This window comes from Helianthus annuus, chromosome 11 (assembly GCF_002127325.2).
Source record: "Helianthus annuus cultivar XRQ/B chromosome 11, HanXRQr2.0-SUNRISE, whole genome shotgun sequence".
Classification (NCBI taxonomy): Eukaryota; Viridiplantae; Streptophyta; class Magnoliopsida; order Asterales; family Asteraceae; genus Helianthus; species Helianthus annuus.
This window is the reverse complement of record NC_035443.2, coordinates 43,297,273-43,311,726: the sequence shown is the minus strand read 5'-3', so window position 1 is coordinate 43,311,726 and position 14,454 is coordinate 43,297,273. Positions and strand designations below refer to the sequence as shown.

Sequence of the window (14,454 nt, the reverse complement as noted above, 5' to 3'; positions counted from 1 at the left end):
TGAAAGTGTACAATATTTTTAAGCCATTTGAGTGTTGAGTCTCTATTTGGATGAGCTTATTTCATCTCCTTATGACTTATTGATTTTCCAGTTTTTGTGAAATGGTGTTTGGGTTATAAGGTGAAAAAGAGCTTTTTAGGCATTGAAAAAGAGAAATGAAAAAATCACTTGGTTGTGACTATTCCAAAATGGAGATAAGGATGTTAAAAAGTCAATAAGGAGAAATGGAAAGCTCATCCAAACATGCCCTGAATATGTCAAGTTCATTATCGCATAAAAGATGAAATTCACTGTTATCACCATCCTCATCAACTAGAGGATAACTATTTTCGTTTCATACAATATTCAATAAGAAGTTTTAGTTACGAATAATTACAATATATAAAATTACGCAAGATAAATAACATATATAATAAAAATAAGTAACAACCCAAACTAGAATAACCTTGGGCCGGTACCAGTATTACGTTTCAAACCGATATACCGGATTTTACCGCCGGTACAAACCTTATGCCGTTTCACTTATTTACCGCGGTGTTTCGTACCGGATTTACACCTGGAAACGGTAATACTGGTATAACCGGCCGGTATTTACCGGTTTTTAAAACACTGGGTTTAGATTGGTATTGTAACTATAAAAAAGTGTGCAGATCGACCAAACACAAACACAGCGAGTTTTGATGAAAGTGACCATTAACGTCACCATGTCCAGTTCCGCAGTATCGAATTAAAGACCACCACTTTGGGTTGCTCGTCTACCAAACCACATAGTGCTGGTTTAGAATCCATTGCATCTGAAAAATGCAAGTGTCTTTCATTGGAAGCTTATAGAAGCAAAATGAAGTTACATTGCCCAGTTGTGTTAAGTTCCCACGCTCATGCACTTTCGAATACCATCTTGATCCACCTGCTGAGGAAAATTAACAGAGAATTATGAATATATCAACAAACTAAAACCATCATAAAATGTTAAAGTAAAAAAAGACTAATTATAAACTCAATACCAAGATATTTGACTAAAACATTATTTTAAACGACGATGATTACAAATAAGTTATGTATTAAACATGATTACAAATAATGATTTAATAGCGCTATTTAGAACGTTGTAACCATTAAAACACAGTTTGGGCTTTTCACCCTTTCGACCCACTTCATTTATAGTCAACTTTTTTACCCGTTTGGGAAAGAAGATGACCCAAATCGACCCCTTTCATAGAAATGGGCAATCCTTGCCATCTCTACATTTCACTAAAAAAAATTGCATGCTTGTTCTTAGTTAGAAAATTAGGAATAGCAAACGATCAAAAATCCGGAAAAAAAAAAAAAAAAACTAAATTGAGAACCTAAGTAACAAAGTCTAATATTTAACCAAGCACATTAAATGCATTATATCAACATATGCATCCACACTACCTCAAATTCTTCATTGATAATAAGATCAACATTTTCATAATTATATGTAAAGTCTGATCTGTGGTTAATTCACTATGGTTAACCAGACTCCACGGTATATACAGTTTACAAAACACAATATGCAGCTGCCGACATATGTTTTTTAGAAGGAATATGCAAGTTAACCAAATACTTAATTAATCATCCATTTTTCTTAGAATTGGTTAAGTAAAAACTCATAACAATTAACTCATCCATTTTCTTAGGCATCATAGGGGTTGAAAGTCATACCTCTTGCAAAATTAAAGCAAACGAGAAAACATCCACTTTGGTGTCGTAGTCTTCATTTTTGAACACCTCTGAAGCAACATATCGCCTTGCTGTCAATGCTACACATAACCCAAATTAATAAACTTCTTATACAACTACTAATCTACAATAGTTATAATTTTTAATAAAACAAACTGCAAGACAATGCAATGTACTTTTCCCTTTTTTCAATGTATGCAACAAACTTCTATTAAACAATTTTAATAAAAATATGCGACTTTTACCATTAAATCCAACAAACTGACTACTTTTGTAACGAATGGTTACTATGTTACACAACCTGAACCTGGTGAAATTGTATATTGCATACTTCTGTAATAAGTAAATATTCATAGTTGTTAGCGCGCATAGCGAGCGCTATAGCGAATAGCATAGCGAAGCGCTCATGTGTCGCTATCTGATTTTGGCGCCACCATAGCAGGTAAATAGCGGGGTTTTAGGTTCTGTTGTTTTTTTCTGCTTTAATATAAATAGCGGGATTTTAGTTTTTTGTTAAGTATACATATAAAAAGGCGTATAATTTGGATTTGATATACATATAAAATATTTCCAATTTATTTAGTGTGTCGCTGAACATAAAATAGCGCCCGCTATATCATCGCTGTAGCTAGGTGGCGTATAGGTAGCTTGCCGCTATTGTCCGCTATTCACTACTAACAACTATGAGTAAATAATACAATACGGTGTTTGCATTTTCCACTTTCTACGTTAAATGGTAGAAACAATAGTTTCTGGTTTTTGATAACCGCAAACAAGACTCACAGGTAGTATCTTGATAGTTCATAAGCATTTTATGTTTGGCTGCATTTGTTCCTTTCAGTAACTCGCTGACTCCAAAGTCTGCAACTTTCAGATGCCCAGAGTCGTCCAGCAAAATATTTCTGTTCACTTAATCACACACAATAAGAAGCTATCTAAGAAATTCATTACTCATGATCGATCTTTTTAATATCAAAATTTAAAAGAAGGTTCAAGATCTCTGTGAATGATTGGTTCTGGCTTAATCTCATGCAAATAACTCATCCCCCTAAACATTCATCCAAAAGTTCGCATTTTATTAACCAGTTAAATTCCTAACAATAAAGAGTAAAATCCCAACTTTGTCCCTGAGGTTTGGCCAGTTTTGCGACTTTCGTCCAGAGGTTATTTTTCCGCATCTGGATCCAAAAGGTTTGAAATCTTGCCATTTTTCATCCGGCTCGTTAACTCCATCCATTTTTCTCCGTAAAGTCAGAGGTATCTCCGTCTTTTTTGCTAACTTAAAGGGCAATTCGGTCTTTTTCCCTTTATGTAAAAAGAACGAACACCTCTGAAAAAGACCGAATTGCCCTTTAAGTTAGCAAAAAAGACGGAAATACCTCTGACTCAACGGAGAAAAACGGGTGAAGTTAACGAACCGGATGAAAAATGGGAAGATTTCAAACCTTTTGGATCCAGATGCGGAAAAACAAACCTCTGGACGAAAGTCGCAAAACTGGCCAAACCTCAAGGGACGAAAATAGCATTTTAATCCAACAATAAATCAATTGTATGATTAAACTCGGAAAATCTAAGTACCTGGCAATATCCATTGCAAATTTTAACGCAATTAACGGCTTTAGTGCTCCTTTTCTTTTCAAATATGCCTTAAGATCACCCTGAAATATAATAGCATAAGTTTACGACAAATTAAAATGGTGAAAAATGGCAATGGTTTATGAAATAATGAAATGCACACCTTTGGTAAAATATTCTATCACAATCATCATTGGACTACTTTGAGTTACAGCCCCGAGAAACTGAACCACATTCGGGTGCCGTATCTTTTTAAGTAATTCAAGTTCATCCCTGCACGAAACCAGAAATAATTTCATAAAAAGTTTTAACCAAAGAGGGCATTTGAAAAGATCATTTGTTTACAACAACTCACACTTTGTCCTCATCGGTAAATAGTTCATCCCCAAGCTTTTTAACAGCAACTTGTGTTCCACGCCATGAAGCCATGGAAAACGTTCCCTGATAAAGTCAAACATATATAATAAGCTTTACATACACACATATATACATGGGAAATATTCAAACGAGAACCACAAAAACGTTCCCTCCCTGATGAAGTAATTTTGAAAGGGCATTCAAACAATTGATTAATACATCTGTCATTAAAACTGGCTGATACCTGGCCAACATCAGTGTCAAATCGTGCTTGAACTTCATCAAGTAAAGTAGGCCACAATTCAATTCCATCTTTTGCCATGAGAACACCAGAGCAATAATTGGATCCAACACATCTGCAACTTTAGAAAAATCAAAATAAACCTTTCGTTGGTCTCCATGTAACTGGACAATGTAAAAACTTTACCAGAAAGCAAAAACTTTGAAACCAATAAACCCTTCAGCATCTCCGACAGAAGAGAAATGCAGGAATTGTTGATGATGTTATCGATTGAGGATCCCAGTACTCGTCTCATATGTCGCAGCAAAAACACCCTAAAAAATAGAAGGAAATAATTCAAATGATGACGGTTAATTCTTGTTAAGCCAGTGGACCACAACTGGTAAACCCTAATGAAATTACCTATTAAGAGCCCAACGGGACTTCTCCCTCAAGTTAGACGAACAACAAAAGGGAAGAAAGATGAATATAATGAAAATAACCAGTCTATTTTTCTCGTAATATTTAGACATTTTAGGGTTTGAAGGTTACCTTTGTGGAACAACAACGATTATTTTCTCGTCAGATCTAAACAACTACAAAAGAAGCCATCCAATTTCCGCCACTCTATATGCCATCCACCAGCGGCCAGAACCCACCGATTTTCTCCCTCTTTCTAACATTTGCTCGCTCTCTCTTTGCAAACCCATATTTGTTCCAGATCTAGCATCCAATTTCCATTCTACTATGACACTATTTTGTGATTTTAGGGTTTTTTCTTGAACAAGATGAAAGAGAAGTCAGAGCAGAGAGAGAGAGAGAGAGAAATGAGAGCAGGATGTGAATTTCAAAATTTAAAAGAACAAAAGGTTGGAGCCATATTAACGAATTTCAAAATTCAAAAGAACAAAATGTTGGAGCCCAAATGATCAGCAAGAGATTTCAAGGTTTTAGCTTTAAATTTATGCTTTGAAGTATTGTACATAAAGCTTCAAGTGTTGTACTTGTTGAAAAGGTGGCAAATGACCATTCTTGCCCTTGCAATATGCATTATATATATAGTATAGATTATTTTAACTTTAAACATGTTGATAGGTCAACATGTTTAATTAAACAGATCAACCCTAACACAACCCGTTTATTGATCGGGTTAGAAAAAACCCAAAACCTGATTAATATCATGGTCATCACCACTATTGACACTCTTTAAAGATATATAAAATACTCGATGGAGAACAAACGTTATAACTTATAGATTAAAGAAGGCTTATAAATGTATATTTACTGTCAGATAAAGAACAAATTAACAAAACAGATTAGAACGATGAATCAAACTTGATCTGCATCCGGACTCGCATTGATTTCCTCCCGAAAGTCGTACTCCACCACAAGATTTAGATTGTCAACAAGTTTGTGATACTGTTCACATCCTGTACACTGGATAAAAATGTAAACAATTGTCATTGAAATCATCATAATACATAAAAAGAAATTAAAAACATATTCATATAATAACATGCCACAAAGGTGAAATACCTGAACAAAAACCATCCCTTTTTCATAAGCTAGTCTGTTTATGAGCTTTTGTGATCTTACACCGCAAGCATTGCAGGTAAACTGCACTAACAAGTTTCTTCCTGGGAGTTTGAGGTCAATAGTTGCTCCCTATATATTTCCATCGTTGAAAAAAGAACAACTTTGGTTAAGCAAATCTTGTTTTGGTGACCATGAGAACTTGTTACCATGCAACCAAACAATAATACCCTTGAAAGTTATAGTCAAAGATATTGAATCAATCCGACTAATAAAAGAAAAATATGTACATAAAGACGTCTTTTTTTGTTTATTTCTTTTTAGCTTGTTTAGATCTTAATTCTAATAACTTTCTTAGTTCCTCCAAAGAAGAATTTTGGATATAAATCACAAATGATTTCTAAGGTTGGCAATGTAATTTAAAGTTAATGAATTTGCATCTAATTCCGAGTTCTCATGATTACACAAGTCAGTCATGCATCCACTTTTGGTCCATTCATTGTATTTTAAGAATGACCAAATTGAAATATTAACAAACTAACAAATCGTATAATTCCCCTTCAGTCTAAACAAATATCAGCCACTAACTCTCAATTCAGCAGAAATTACAAAAGATTGTTGAAAATTAACGGCCTAATTCATCAACAAAGTTGCAAACTTTCATAACGAAAGAATGAAAAGATCATACCAACAATGATTAAAAAAGATATACTTACAGGGTTTGACTCTGATCCTTGAGCTGTCGAATAATCTTCAACCAAGCAAGAAATCACAACCTGTTTTGACCCCTTTCTATTTGTGTAAGAAATCCCCAATCTGCAAACCAAAACAATTACTTAACTGGAGAAATGAATACAACAAACCCTAGAAAACAATTAGCAAAAAAGAAGAGAGTCATACCTGGAGAATTCGAGGGTCAAGTTGGGTTGAAGGAAATTAGGGCATGGAAGAAGAGTTGTTGTTCTGTGAGTTTTATTTGTTGCACGCAGGGAAGGCAGAGAAAAGAGGGAAGAAGCTATGGTGGCCATGGTGTTCAACGGGTAGGGCTAGAAACCCGGTTCGGTTCGAAGAAGATGATGAAGCCTGAAGTGAAGACGCAGAGTAGAGAGAGCGTGTGTTTGTGATCGGTTCGAAGAAGATGATGAAGCCTGAAGTGAAGACGCAGAGGGTGTTTGGCTTTCCTTTTGAAGGCAAAATCCTTTGCAAAAGCTAGAAGTCAGGTTTTTCTGACTTATTTTTTCCAAAAGGACTTTTAGAAAAGTTGAAAATAAGTTAAGCCAAACATGCCCGCAGAGTAGAGAGAGCGTGTGTTTGTGAGAGGGTATATGTGCCATTTCATATTCTTTTCCTTTAACAAATTTATTATAAACCAAAATCTTACTTTTTTCTTTCTTTTTTTCTATTAACTCTAACTCTAATTCCTTTAACAAATTTATAAACCAAAATCTTACTTTTTTTTTCTTTTTTTAATTGTTTACTTTTTTTCTTTTAACTCTAAATCCCTTTAACAAATTTATAACCAAAATCTTGCTTTTTTTCTTTTTTAATTGTTTACCTTTTTTTTCCTCCTTATTCCCTTGCCACAGACTTATCTTGGTTATATAAATTTTTACATCTTTTCCATGATATGAAGTCTTTCCTTTATATTTTCATGAACTTTTATTCAAGGAATTATATTTTCATGAACTTTTATTCAAAGAAACTTGAGATATGAAGGTATGCCGCATCGTTCTTGTATCAAATTGCTTAATGTGTAACTTGTGACTTGTGAGATTTTAGTGACCCATTAAAGTTTGAAGGGACAAAGTAGACAAGCCGTTTGACTCTTCTAGACAAACTTCAAAGTATCTTCTCTACTATCTTTCGGTCTTGGATCGATTTCACGGGTCAGTGCATCTTATTCACAACTGAGACCATGGCCGGCCCTGAGGGTGGGCGGGGAGTACCACCGGCCAGGGCCCGATATTTTGAAGGGCTGGTTATTTAAAAAAAAAACTGATAGTTATATGTAAAAAAATAAATTAATCGGGTATACCCATATAAACACGCAGGGCCGGCCCAAGGGTAAGCCAAATGAGGCTTGGGCCTTGGGCCACCAAAACTATAAGGCCTCCATAATTTGATAAAACCACAATCCATTTATAAAAGATTTATGGTGTGGATTATCAACAGATTGATGGTTGTAGTGTAGTGGTTTTGTGTATGTATGGATGTTGGTGAGACCTGGGTTTGAATCCTTGGTTCACATTTTTTTTCTTGTTTTTAAATTTTAACACAATCTTTCAAATAATTACACTTGGGCCCTTCAAGTTTAACTTTCAATCACATACATTTTTTTTGGGAAAAAGGCCACAAGATTTTACTTCGCCTTAGGCCACCAAAATGGTTGAGCCGGCCCTGTAAACACGAACATAGGCTCACTTACAAAACTATATTTATGGTTTAGATTAGTTATTAGCCCATTGTCATTAGGTTTAGACCGCCTAATACCCAATTTCTTTAAGGCCTAAGGGCACTTTTTCGAGTTCGAACATGGTACACGAATTCTTGGGATCGGCCCTGTGAGACCACCTGATTGAAGAATATATTCTTCTGTTGATTCGGTATCCTTCATTCTTAGCAGTCACTCTGTGATACCACTGTTAAATATTGAAGAAATCTAATCTGCACAATATTAAAAATACTGGACAAAGTTATTAACAGGAATCTTATATAAAATAGAGCTCACATATTACACTGTTATGCATAGATTAATGAAGCTGCATAAAATTCAGGGGCTTGATACACGTATAGTGTACTTGTACATTTTATTTTGAACAACAATTTTTTACTTCTAAACAAATACCAATAGTGTACTTGTACATTTTATTTTGAACAACAATTTTTTACTTCTAAACAAATACCATTTTGTTGTAGTAGTAGTCCATCGTAAAGAGGCCATTTAATATTTAACTATAGCCCAAGATATGTACAGCCCACTTATGTTTTCATCACAGCCCATCTAATTCTTAAATGAATCCTAACTGCTACTTTTTATCTATTCCTAAAATCATATATTTCTAGTTAAGTCTAAATGTCATTTAATTAAACTTAACTAGATGTAGCTTAATAAAATTTTGAGACTTGTTACTATACACACACACACCATTTTAATACATAATTGTCTTGAAACCTATACACTATAAAAACCAGTTAAAGGGATCTTCTATACATATAATAAAGTAAACCAATTTGAGACACATGACAATCACTATGACTCTAGAATTCTATTTTTCCGCCTAAAACATCTATACTTTCTATAAAAGGAGAAATCCAAGTGACATAAGAAAAACTGATGTGTCAGCTTGAGAGCATGTCCAATAACGTTTTTCTTATGTCATTATTACATCATAATGCCTAATATTAAAAGAGTTTAAAATTCAAAGTTGGCCCACATCCACATTTTCAAAGGTCTGCCCTCATTCATAATTTAAAGTACTGATGTTTATTGAAAATTCAAAAAACTTCTTCTCACGTTCAAAATTCAAAATTCTGGCTCCACATTCAAAATTCAAACCATATATATTCTAATCCTATAAATAAGATATAATTATTTGGCTCCACATTCAAATCTCTCTCGCTCATATCTACATATGAATTTGGCTCCACATTCAAATTTCAATTTATCTCTCTCCTTTATATTTGCGATCATATCTCTCATGATTGAGCCGGTTAATCTTCATATATACAGTTCTTTGTTCCAATATCATTGTTCCAACATCGTTGTTTCATGGAAGCTCTGTTTCACATACTCACCTTTGACCTTGGCTTTGCGGATTATTTTAGGTTTGTGGATTCTTTTAAACTGTTGATATATGTTGATAATATTTATTTTAAGGTGTTGATATATTTCAGCTTTTTACCGAGCGAGCAGTGGGGAGTTCTTCTGCACTGTTTTTGAAATCTGAAGTGCAGAAAGTGGAGTACCTCTTTATGATAAATGAAGAAGTTAATGGTAATTTTGAGCACCTGTTTTTTTGTAATTTTATTTTTGTTCTTTCAGTTTATTGATATTTAATTTTTTACTACGATTATTATATCCTTCTTTTACATGAGACTTGAAGAAATATACAAGTTAAATAACATATATGAATTTCGCTCCACATTCAAGAGTTAAAGATGTCAGCATACCCTTCTGTAGGTTCTTATGATTTAAAGTATCGGTTTATCAAGCAAGTTGAGGATCAAGTATATGAGGATAGGGCTACTGTTCAAGAGCTGAAGAGCTGAAGAGGTGTTTTGGTGATGTCTTTCTGCACTTCGAAATTCAAAAACAGTGCAGAAGCTTTCTCAATACGTTTTACTACCATTATATCCTTCTTTTACATCGGAGTTGAAGAAATATACAAGTTAAAAATGTAATCATATCTTTCTGTAGGTTCTTATGATTTAAAGTATCGCTTTATCAAGGAAGTTGAGGATCAAGTATATGAGGATAGGGCTACTGTTCAAGAGCTGAAGATTATTAAATTTTGTTGTTCAGTTCTTAATGTAATCGTTGATCTATCATCATATGTGATATGTAAATTTTAATTCTATTAATTTTTGTAGAGCATTTTATTTTTACTGATTTGAGCATCAAGAGTTGTTAGTGTTGATACCTGTTATTGTAAATGTTGAGTTGCTATTGTTGCCAGCATCTGTTCAGCAAAAGATTTATCCACTGTTTAAAGGTACTGTCTGTTCTCATAATTCCTGTTTTTTGTAAGGACTGTTGAGTTGCTACTGTTGCCAACATCTGTTATTCCCAACAGCGGTTTCTAAAGGATTGTCAACCATCAAACCAATAGAAGTTCTGAACATTCTTAAAAAATAGGTATTTAGAAAAAAAATTGACAAAAAATCTTTAAAAGTCTGTTGAAAACAGCTGTTTTTAAAACATCTGTTTGGCAAAAGATTCATCCATTGTTTAAAGGTATTGTCTCTTCTCTTAATTCCTGTTTTTTTGTAACGACTGTTGAGTTGCTACTGGTGCGAACATCTGTTATTCCCAACAGCAGTTTCCAAAGAATTGTCAATGATTAACACAATAGAAGTTCTAAACATCTGTTATTGCTCAACGTCTTTAAATGAAGAGGTTTTTTACTGTTGTTGATTTACCACTGCTCAACAGTTCTGAACATCTGTTATTGCTCAACTGTTATTGCTCAACTGTTATTGCTCAACAATTCCTTTTTTTTGTAACGACTGTTGAGTTGCTACTAGTGCGAACATATGTTATTCCCAACAGCAGTTTCCAAAAAATTGTCAATGATTAACACAATAGAAGTTATGAACATCTGTTATTGCTCAACGTCTTTAAATAAAGAGGTTTTTTATTGCTGTTGATTTACCACTGTTCAACAGTTCTGAACATCTGTTATTGCTCCACTGTTGATTTACCACTGTTTACAACATTTGTGTCCGATGAAGTGGTAGTAGCCTTTGTTTGCCATGTAGATTATTGTTGGTCTTTAAATGAAGAGGTTTTTTTTATATTTTTTTTTTGGCAAAGGTTTAAAATTTGTCCTTTCAGTTTCTTGATATTTAATTTTATAGCTTTCCCATGAAAATTTATTTTTTAAATGTTTTGCATTAAATGGCTGCTGATATTTAATATCAATTTATTCCTTTATATTAAAAGTCTGTTGAAAGGACTGCTAACTTACTATTGTTGTATAAAATCTGTTGTTGCCCAACAGTGGTTTCCAAATATTGCTGAAGGGTATTGTCTGTTCTCATAGGTTCTGTTTAATCTGAGGACTGCTGAGTTACTAAGGTTGCCTAACATCTGTTGTTGGCCAATAATGGTTTTCTCAACAACTGCCATCCATTATCAGAGCAGAGGTTGTGACGTGGACAGTTGTTAGCCATCAGATCTTTCTAACTTCTAACACGTCAGCATTCACCTTTTCACTTTATAAACCGCTATTTCATCCCCAAACAGAGGTTTTACTTTCGTCTGGAGTTTATTATTCAGCAAAGCGGTTTCCACCTTCTTCTTCAACACTTCTTCGTCAACCTCTCGCAACTTTCAATTCCGATCATGACTTTGGTGATGAAAAAATCGCATAACTACGTTGCTATTTTTGAGAAAACCGAGAACAATACTCTCTATCATTCGATGATTGGTGTTCTTACATCATCAAAATATAAGGTCATTCTTACCGCCGATGCTCCCATTTTCCAAGAGACGCTTCGCGATTTTTGGGCTAATGCGATATTGAAGAACAAAACAATGTGGCCGTAAGTATAACTTCAAAAGTCGGAGGTGAATCGGTTGCTATTACCCCCAGTACCATATCAACAACATTTGAGGTATACGACTTGGCAGGTAAGACCTCTTTGCCAAAAATGAGATTCAAACATACTTGAAGGGGAGGGGATATGATGGAGAGTTGAATAAGGCAACTATGTTTAAAGGTAATTTTCCACCGCCGACGAAATTCCTGTTCCATACTCTCTTAATATGTCTCTCAAATAAAACTACTTCTTTTAATGAAATACCTTTGAAAATTCAGTCATTGGGGTATGCAATTTTGACAAATACTGATTTTAACTACTCCCAAGCACTGTTTGCTGATTTGGTTGCAAATTTAAATAACATTAAAAAGGGCAAAATTGCTGCTATTAAAAAGGGCAAAACTGCTGCTATTAAAAAAGGGAAAGTTGTTGCTATTAAAAAGGGGAAAACTGCTGGTTTTCTTTTGTTTCCTAGACTATTAAGCTACTACCAGCAAAAACATGTTTCTCAAAAAGCTTTTGAAAAGGTGAAGGTATTAAAATGAATAGTCTAACTTTTACTCGTTTTATGGCTAAAGAGTCAGATGTTTTCAAAACTGAAGCAAAGGGGAATGAGGAAATTTTAGATGAGTCTACAACTGCTCCTCAAACGTCTGTTGCTGAGCCCATTTCTCTTGGTGATCACAGCACTACAACCACTGTTGTGAGACCCCCACCAACAAAACTCAAAAAGACCAAAACAAAATCCAAAAAGCCCATCGAAACCAGCAAAACGGGTCCTCTGGAAGATGAGATCCCAGAGGTTAACCCCGTGACAACACAGATGTCACTACAAACCACTGTTGCTACTTCCTCACAACATGTGGAAAGATCTCAACCCATAAACCAAACTCCTCAGGATTCCTCACAAAAGGAACATGTTGTATTCACAGAGACACCACAATATGATGTCATACCCTCATATGAGAGTATACTTAAAAGCCCTTCTCCCGCGGCAATGTGTCTTTCGACAGCAATCCCTTCATCTTCCATTCCACCAAAGTTTGTAACACTGTTTCAAGCTATAGACATTCAGAGTGATAGCAATCCCTCTCACGAACACTTTACTGAGAGTTTAACTTCAACAATAGCTATGTCTGAACCTTTTCAATTACCTAACCCAGAAATAGTTAAGGAGGCTACACCTCTTGAATTTCAGCAAATTCTTGATGGTATTTCAAGTGGAGCAGCTACTATAAATGTCAAATCCACTGATTTACATTTGGATAGTAGTTTCATCAGTTAGACTCCCTTGAAGGCAACCACTGCTGTGTCTATCAAGGTATCCACTGGTGAGTTCAAGTTAACCACGGGTGAGATCACTAAGGTAACCACTGATGCAGAGGGAAGTCCCCAGAACCAAGAACAAGGGGCATCTGCTAATGAAAATTTGGAGATACCTCCTCTTTCAAAAGCAGATACAACCACCTCTGGTGGGAATTCAGATGATCCTATTAAGTTAGGTGATGGATTAAAATACCAGGATTTGACGGACATGATATCTAACTTGGAAACAACTGTTGCTGATATGAAAGATCAATTGAAGCAGTTGGTGGATGCTTTCAAAAGTCGACCTTCTCATCAGCAGTTATGCCAAGAGCTTTAGAATTCGGTACAACCCATTCTTGCAGCTCAAAGGGAACTGGCTGAGATTCAACTTAATTCCCACATGAAGCTAATAAGAGTTATGGTTGAAGCAAGATACAAAGACACACAGGCTGACATCAAGGGCATAAAAGAATGCATTGCAAAGTTAACTAGTACTACCCCTACACCTGTGTTTGAAAAGAACGATGAAGATGATGCTGAAAAGAGGGAAAAGGATTCCATGAAAAACTTTGGCAAACCAACACCAAGGAATCAGCCAAAACAAAATCCAAAGCCTGCCAAGCAAACTTCTGCAAAATCTCCTAGAAAATCTGATACTGGTAAGAAAAAGGGAATTGATGATTCCGTTAACAAATAGACAGATAAGAAGATTGAACGAAAACAGAAGAGGAAGCATACAAAAGAGGAAGATGAAGTGCTTAACATTCGAACTTCAAATAGTAGAAAATCACAGATAGATAACGAATCACCACCAGAAAAACCAACCACTGCTGCGAAACTCAAAACCACTGCTGAACCTAAGAAGTCAGATTCTAATACACCTAAAACAAAACTCTCACCAGAAAAACCACCTGCTAAAAAGCAGAATACAAAATCCTCATCACCATTGTCAACCTCGACTTAAACAATTGTTGATGCAACAAATGTTTCAGCATATGTTAAGACAACAGCGGTTGAGACACCAGTTGTTTCAACAGTTGTTAGTCAATCCACTGATTCTACCCAATTTCAATTTCCATCACAATCAACCGTTACAGTCATGGCACCTTTTTCTTCCGTAACTCCTCCTTCTCCAAAACATGTTTACACAAGAAAGAGAAAATTCATGGTGCATGAAGAAGAGAAGGAAGAAAAAGATATACCCGCACCAATTCCGTTATCAGCTACTCCGTTCATTCAAACTTCACCCAAACCATTCGTCCCACCTCCATCAACAAAGATCAACCCATTGGCAGTAACTTTCCCTCTGGAACTGCTTGCAGTTCAAGATGAAATGACTCAATTTTACACAGAGGATGATCCATCTAAAAGAATTTTCCCATCTCTTCAGGGATTTGAAACTCCAAAGAATATTTATGAATATCTTAAACTAGGGCAAGCAAGCAGAAGATAAGGAAAATGAAGAGTGTAAAGGGCTAGGAGACATTAATTTATCA

General features: G+C 35.0%; 2 protein-coding genes across 13 annotated transcripts; one reads left to right on the top strand and one right to left on the bottom strand.

The window, feature by feature from the left end:
- Window positions 1–266: 266 nt before the first annotated feature.
- Window positions 267–6,645, bottom strand: LOC110890142. 12 transcript variants are annotated; one of them, XR_002564269.2, is made up of 12 exons: window positions 6,290–6,645; window positions 6,106–6,205; window positions 5,393–5,521; window positions 4,409–5,293; window positions 4,064–4,191; window positions 3,881–3,998; window positions 3,635–3,720; window positions 3,443–3,552; window positions 3,283–3,362; window positions 2,488–2,613; window positions 1,687–1,784; window positions 267–910 (listed from the first exon to the last, which is right to left on the bottom strand). XR_002564269.2 is itself a non-coding variant. In XM_022137711.2 (4 exons), exons 1-4 carry the CDS (start codon window positions 6,415–6,417, stop codon window positions 5,186–5,188), a joined length of 465 nt encoding a protein of 154 aa, XP_021993403.1. In that variant the 5' UTR covers window positions 6,418–6,636; the 3' UTR covers window positions 5,086–5,185. The 12 variants fall into 12 exon arrangements, 1 of the variants encoding a protein (XP_021993403.1); XR_002564270.2 differs by having other exon boundaries at window positions 1,687–1,775; window positions 2,488–2,606; XR_004871576.1 differs by having other exon boundaries at window positions 267–907; window positions 1,687–1,775; window positions 2,488–2,606.
- Window positions 6,646–13,358: 6,713 nt separating this feature from the next.
- LOC118484008 (ADP-ribosylation factor-like protein 6-interacting protein 4) lies at window positions 13,359–13,922 on the top strand. Its single transcript, XM_035979871.1, has 2 exons — window positions 13,359–13,617; window positions 13,660–13,922. The coding sequence occupies exons 1-2, from the start codon at window positions 13,359–13,361 to the stop codon at window positions 13,920–13,922; spliced, it is 522 nt and encodes a 173-aa protein (XP_035835764.1).
- The last annotated feature ends 532 nt before the right edge of the window (window positions 13,923–14,454 follow it).

Coding starts and splice junctions, on each gene's coding strand:
- LOC110890142 (XM_022137711.2), bottom strand. CDS start 6,417: ATGGCCACCATAGCTTCTTCCCTCTTTTCTCTGCCTTCCCTGCGTGCA. Junction 6,206..6,289: donor TTGACCCTCGAATTCTCCAG/GTATGACTCTCT, acceptor TTTGGTTTGCAG/ATTGGGGATTTCTTACACAA. Junction 5,294..5,392: donor AAGGGATGGTTTTTGTTCAG/GTATTTCACCTT, acceptor ATTTTTATCCAG/TGTACAGGATGTGAACAGTA.
- LOC118484008 (XM_035979871.1), top strand. CDS start 13,359: ATGAAGCTAATAAGAGTTATGGTTGAAGCAAGATACAAAGACACACAG. Junction 13,618..13,659: donor TCCTAGAAAATCTGATACTG/GTAAGAAAAAGG, acceptor ACAAATAGACAG/ATAAGAAGATTGAACGAAAA.